General features: G+C 34.7%; 1 protein-coding gene across 1 annotated transcript; it reads right to left on the bottom strand.

The window, feature by feature from the left end:
- Positions 1–5,314: 5,314 nt before the first annotated feature.
- Positions 5,315–6,015, bottom strand: LOC129248485 (uncharacterized). The gene is made up of 3 exons (XM_054888047.1): positions 5,811–6,015; positions 5,639–5,755; positions 5,315–5,560 (listed from the first exon to the last, which is right to left on the bottom strand). Exons 1-3 carry the CDS (start codon positions 5,922–5,924, stop codon positions 5,357–5,359), a joined length of 435 nt encoding a protein of 144 aa, XP_054744022.1. The 5' UTR covers positions 5,925–6,015; the 3' UTR covers positions 5,315–5,356.
- Between the last annotated feature and the right edge of the window lie 1,294 nt (positions 6,016–7,309).

Raw genomic sequence — 7,309 nt, 5'->3', positions numbered from 1 at the left:
CGAATACTGATTTTTAAGGCCGAACCGAGCCGAATATTTTAAACGGAGCACGCAATAAACAAGCAATATATATTTTAAAGTTCACTATTATTATCAAACAAGCAATATTTTTGTAATAGATTCACTAATCAAAGTGACTTGTACCACAGAACAATTGCCCACTAGTCATACTCGATGGAGGAGCAAGCAGATGATATTTCGAAATCTTAAAAAAATTGTGGACTTTGATCCCTGTATTAAAAAAATGTTACGATACTAAAAGTTTATATAATTTATGAATAAAAAATATTGAATGAAGTGTTCGGCCAAAATTTGGTACTTTTTGCTGAATCCGAATCGAAACCGAACTGAAATTTTCTAGACGAACTGGGGTGAAGCCGAAGAAAAAGTTCTTTCTAATTTCTACCTTGAAAAAAGTTTCGTCATAAAACTGTAGGCCTCTTATTATGGAAAACATCGAGACGCACGCCATAAATTGGAAGAGGAGCTTAGACAATCACCTAAAAAAATGTGTAACTTATATATATATTTGAATTTTAACTATATACTGATATTCTCTTTCACGACAGCAACGCCAACGTTTGAACGGTCAATTTGATTTATTATTAAAAATATGATAATTTAAAATTTTAAAATGCACAAATCCGAGACATGCAAGCTGCTACGGCGTAAAAAGACTTTTACGATGAAATGTAAAATGTAATAAAATAATGGCAATGACCACAAAAATAGATTTGTGAAAATATAATTTTATATTAGTGCTGAAAAATGAATGAATAAAAAGGTGTTTAAAATTGTAAAAGAATTTGCTACTATTTAGAAGAAATAATATACCACAGCTATAAAAATGAATTCGAAGAAAGTACCGTATATTTCGTGAGTTTTTACTAAAATAAATAAACAATTTTTTTTACAGAATATTCATTATATTCTGAGAAGTTTTTAAAGAAGTCAGATTGGACACACATGATAAAATTGATATAAATGATACATGGCGTATACGCAACACAATAGTCACAGGCGAAGGCTCACGAGTCGCAGATGTTACGTATACGCCCAGTTGATTACGTTATTACAGAAATGGATTTCTATGTATCTAACTGTGTATGGAAAAATATTTTCCTAAAGTACAGAAACTAAAATGAAATGTTTATGTTACTGTTGTTAAATATAAAACTTCGTTATTAAAACTGCCTACGGCCAAAATCGCGTTAGCGGTTATCGCGCCAATTAAGAAGAACAAGTATTAGCCTCCAAATATATATTTTCCTACTTTTATTTTGTGGTCTCAAGATCGGATTAATAATAAAACAAAACAAATAAATTGCTTTTATTTATTTGTCGATCTCGATTAGAAGTATTTTCAGGAACTCTTGGCTGTGTCGACCAGAGGGTGATTTCGAAAAAATATACCAAAAAATTAAGTTTATTTATATTTCAAGTACATATTTTATTATCATATCTGCAGTTAAACTGAAGTGCCACTCGATGACACATAAGCCAAAAAATATTGAATTAAACTGTCGGACCAAAACTCATATTTCTTAACGCTCATCTGCTGCCATTTTTAGTTACTCATTCTACAAAAAATGTATATATACAATAGTTTTGTTTTACAGAAAACACTACAACAAAGTAACTACGAAATAAATCGCATGCATATCATATAGTGGCACGTGCATTCAAACGTATCCTGCCGGATTGGTCGCTTATAGCGTAGAAATCTTTACGTATTTACACCCACTTGCGACTACGTTGTACCCATTAAAGCCAGCCACCTGCACCTTTATTGGTAGCCTCATCTCATAGCCATTTTTATCGTTATTATGTGATCATAATCATCACGATATGTGTATATTATCAGCAACAGCATAACTATTTCTAGGTTTATTCTTATGAATTTGTATGTCGGTAGAGTCGCATTTGCTTTTGTGTTGCCATCAGCATCACCAACATCATTACCATCACCATCACCAGCACCATCACCATCACCATCAGTAGCAGTATCAACATCAGCATCAGCTTTGCCGTCATTGTCATCAACTTGCCGTGACAATGCATACATAAACACTAAAGGCTTACGGTGCATTTGTGTTGTTATTTTTTTGTTACTTGTCCCGCTGCATGTTAGAAAATCATGTCGGAAGCAGCGACACGAATGACGAACGAACATAAGATGGGCATTACGGGGCAGAACATGCAAGGCTTGTAAGTATGCGAGTGACACCCTGCAAAAAATGCGTTTAGCCCGAGATATATCCGGGTTTAGACGAAAAGGAGCATGTGACTACTGCCACTTTTGATCACTTTATATATAATGAATTGTTCCCTTTTATTTCGGCATGCCCTATCAATAGACTTACGAAAAATGGATATGAAGGGAGATAAGTTGTTTTCGAAACTCGAAACTCATATCTATGCAAAACAAAACTGAGACATACCAACGAACGAGCTGATAAGAGCATTGACGTATCACACATGAGTTCTGGAGCTCAAATCTTGGCACAGGAAAAAAAAAAAACAAACAAATTGATTTAAAATTTTTTCAGAACCAAAAATCAAGGTAATTTTATATTTATTTAATTTGAAACATCTACATGCTCGAGAGTGGATTAGAACCATCACCTTCAGAATCGGAAGCCGCAGTCTTCTGCCTCATGCGCAGCTGGAGTGGTTATTTACGTTTTCCTTTCAGCATTCTTACTTTCAAAGGGTGGTTAAACAAACAAAATGGTAGTTAAAGGCGAAATGGTGCAGCATTGCAACTTCTGTGTGACACAATTTGTACGAGTATACTAATTGGCGTGCAATGTGTTTACTTACGAACATGTGTAGGTATATGTATAAATATAAATACATACATATAAACGCAAACACATACTGCTTCAATCTCACATGTATTCCATTTGCAATGATTATAAAACTTAATATAACATGTGAGAATTGTGTGAGGAGACACTAGAACTTGATACGATTGAATGGTATTTCATACCTCGGTTTTTTTGTTGGTTTTTTCTTCTTCTATAAATAAAGGATGGTTAATAAAAGTAGATTTATTTATTTATATATTTATTTGTTGTATCTATGCTGTATCTGTAGGACGTTTTAGGCTTTTACAATACATCAACTGATTAGAAGTTACAAAATTCAGAATCAAATATGACGTGTGTTCAAAAAGTATCGCGAACATAGTATGAATTTTCGCAGGTTACGTATGTATATTCGAATTTCGATTTTTTTCTGGCGATATGTTGGTACTCAAGTCTCTCACTCATGCCGACGAGTTCGGCCATTTTGAATGTTCAGTTCATTGTTGGCAGCTGCTTTGCTTGCACGTGTTTCGGCTCGTCTTCGATTTTTACCTATTCAAAAAGATGGATCAAAGAACCTGTATCAAATTTTGTGTGAAAAACGAAATTAAGTGCGCGGATGCATTCCGAATGTTCACTGTGTCATACGGAGAAGCTATTTTGGACCTAAGCAACGTTTATCGGTGGGACAAACTGTTCTCAGAAGGCCGAGAAGATGTGAACGACGAAAAGCGTGCCGGACGCCCGAGCACTTCAACAACAGGCGAAAAAATTGATGAAGGGAAGAAAATGGTATTGGCCAATCGTCGAATCACCGTTAGAGCAGTTACTGAGGACCTAGACATATCGATTGGCTCATGCCATTCGATGTTTTTCAATGATTTGGGCATGAGACGGGTCGCCGCAAAATTCGTACCAAAATTGCTCAATTTCGACCAAAAGTAACATCGCATGGACATTGCTAATGAGATGTTGGACTCTGTCCGCGACGACTCTAATTTGCTACAGAGTGTCATAACTGGTGACGAATCGTGGGTATATGGATATGAAGCTGCCGCACGAGCCAAGACCGAAAAAAGCGCGCCAAGTTCGGTTCGAATATAAAAGTTTTGCGTACCGTTTTCTTCGATTGTAGGGGCGTTGTGCATCATGAGTTCTTGCCACAGGGTGAAACGGTCAATAAGGAATATTGTCTGCAAGTTATGCGCAATTTGCGAGAAGCAATCTGTCAGAAACGCCCGGATTTGTGGAAGAACAAAAATTGGCTCTAGCATAACGATAACGCCCCTGCTCACTTGTCGTTGTGCGCGACTTTTGGCCAAAAACAACACACTAATGATGCCACAGCCACCGTATTCCCCATATCTTGCGCACTGTGACTTTTTCTTGTTCCCGAAACTGAAGAGGCCCATGAAACGCTACGCTACGATTGACGAGATAAAGACGGCATCGAAGGAGGAGCTGAACAAGATAAAAAAAATGATTTTTTTAAGTGCTTCGGAGATTGGAAAAAACGTTGGCACAAGTGCATAATATCTCATGGGGATTACTTTGAAGGGGACAAAAGAGATATTAATGAATAAATAATTTTTCTAAAAAAAAAACCAAAAGCGATACTTTTTTAACACACCTCATATATATTTCAACATGCCTTAAGGGGTTACGCCACTCTAGCTACTGTAAAAAAGCAGTTTTTTAAGGATTTTTTTTACATTGAAAGAAAGGTGCCAGGAAAAAACTTTTTAAGTATATTATTAAGCATGTATTTAAGTGTAATTACAAATATTTTTATTGAAAAATATTACAAAATGGCGCCTTTGGAGTGAATCTCTGAACGCGCCCTGCGAAAAAGGCACTTCACGGCAAGCAGTACAACTGACGTAAATGTCCACCTAAACCAAATTAAAAACATTCTTCTCAATCGACGTGAGTATAGCTGTAGAAATACGTACGGGATTTTAGAAATATTGAAATTTGTGTATTTTGCAGATGTTTGAAGTCAAAAGTAGAATTTTTCGTCTAAAATGGAACCGTTAATTGTTTATAAAAATTTTTCTAATTAATTAATAAAAAAATCCGTACGTATTTCAGTGCGGAATAATGTTCTAAAGATCCTTGTACAATTACAAGTGAAAATATTAAAAATTGTTTGTGTTATGCTGCTTGCCGTTTTGAAAAATCACGTTTTGAGATAAACACGCTTTAAATTTGAATAGTCGGTTCAGAGACGTCAGAGGCGCTCGCGCAAAAGTGCGAAATATTAGAGATAAACATTTTTTTCACGCATAGGACTTTTTGTTTTATATTCTAAAGAGTTTAAAGCATCTTTTAAGCAAAAAAAAAAAATTTCGATATTTTGAAAATTCTAGAGTGGCCTAACCCCTTAATTTAAGTCACTTAGAATACGAAGACAAAGACAAAGAAGATAAACAAATGTCCTTTCTTACTTTTATTTAGAGCTCCATTTTTGCATACCAAAACTGAAGGCATTATAAATATATCGCTAAAGGTTTAGATTTATATTTATTGTATGCATATTAGAAATTTTAATCACAAAAACTTGATGGTAAGTTAGTTTTTGAAGTTTTAACTAAAGCATATCTCAAAATTAAGTTGACGTTCTCAGGTATGGAAATTTTCGAAATTAAAGAGTCGGTGGACCGTCTTCCTTTCAGAATCACGTCAGGATCAAATCCGGCATAACGACTTTTCTTACGCTGTTTATTCATTAGCTTTAATTGCTGATTTATCTATTTTCATATGATAATATTTAATTGTATGAAATTTTTTTGTATGCATGCATCTGTTGGATATTTTTCTTTACGTACCAATATTGTCAAACGAGGTGTATTACTACAGGTAAAAAAAGTGGACACAAAATTGTAAAAATTCGCGGGGTTCTCATTTATTAGCTCATGAATGAGTACGCGGATTATAGCTTGAATCTAAATAAATGGCGTTAAATAAATGCAGTTCACTATAAATATAAAATATGCAAACCTCCGGATGGCTACACAAGTACGCCGAGTTTCCTTGACGCAACTGCTTTTGGATGCCTTGAGCAGTTTTGTAATTTTCTATAGATTTTGTATCCCAGGTTTTATTAATATTCATTTTCGTATAATTGAGAAAGTCAACATTTATACACACCAAAAGTTTTGAAAGAAAAAATCAGTTCTCATGTTCGTTTTTCAGTTCAAGGTACAGTTGAAATTTGCCCATTTTAAAGGGAGTCTAACTGACATGAAAATTGTACCTTTTCCAACAAAAAAGTAGCTTTTTCGAAAGTAAAAAAGGCGCCAAAGTTTATATGTATATTCCAGAGCTGTAAAAAGCATTATGACTAAAGCGGAACAAAACAAGTAAATAAAATAAAGTAAAAGAAAATATACACTCACTATTTTAACCTATAATTCTACGTCCAACAAAGAAAAAAGCACAAGGAAACAAATTAAGATAAAAAAAGGTTATTCTAGTCGTAAATATTCCTCCGGGAGAGACACTGCAAATAATTCACTCCCAACGAATATTAGAAATTTTACCATTTTTCCTTATACGAACTTCAAAGAGACTTATTTATAGAATAAGTAAGAGTTGCCAGAGTTTAAATTCGTAAAAAAACTCGCGTTTGGAGGGAAATCCCTCCAGTTCATGCTAAATTAAATAAAAAAAGGAAATTATGGGTTAAACGAAAAATCGTATCGTAAATTAGTCTGTATCTATAATCTCAACGGTGAGTCTATTAAAAAGTAAATCCCGGTTATGTGAAATATGAAGTATGCAAAGAATACCATCAGTTTCTGAAAAGCAGTTAGTACTTATCAAACATAGACTATGCACCCTTTCCAAGATTTTTTTTTTTGTTTCAAGTTCTTCTTTCATTTGAGTGGTAAAGAAAATGATTATTGTTTTCCAAAATATTCTTCTCGAAAATCCATATACTTTTACATTCACTGCGCACCAATTTCCGAAGCAATTTCTCTGCCCTGAAGTGGATACCTACAAAATGAGCTGTTTAAAAGCTTCAACAGCTTCTTCAGGCGTTGATAAACGTTTAGGTCGCATTTTATATTTGATGTACGGGATGACTCATTAATTCAATCTTTGAAGTGCTCAAAAATTTTCTTGTATGAACCGATACGAGAGAGCTCGCATTATCTTGGTGAAGGATGATTCGTTTTCCGCGGTTGGTTTTCCTTAATTCTCCGACAACTTCTGGCAAAAAAATAGTTGTGTACCACTCAGAATTGACTGTTTCAAGTTTCTCTAGTGATACAGTTGCGACATGATCAGATTTTCCGAAAAAACAGGTGACCATTTGTTTCAGATGCTTCTTCCGTGAACAACTTTTGTTGTATGAAGCTCGTGTCGGAACACCCATACTGTCGATTACTGTTTTGTTTTTGCTTCATATGCATAGATTCAATATTCGTCACATGTTGCGTCACAGTCCTTTTTTGAGCAATTGTCAAATTGTGCGGGCGGTATGCAACGAGAAC

Source organism: Anastrepha obliqua, chromosome 1 (assembly GCF_027943255.1).
Source record: "Anastrepha obliqua isolate idAnaObli1 chromosome 1, idAnaObli1_1.0, whole genome shotgun sequence".
NCBI classification, from domain to species: domain Eukaryota; kingdom Metazoa; phylum Arthropoda; class Insecta; order Diptera; family Tephritidae; genus Anastrepha; species Anastrepha obliqua.
Note: the sequence above shows the minus strand (reverse complement) of the source record. Positions and strands in the feature narration are given on the sequence as shown.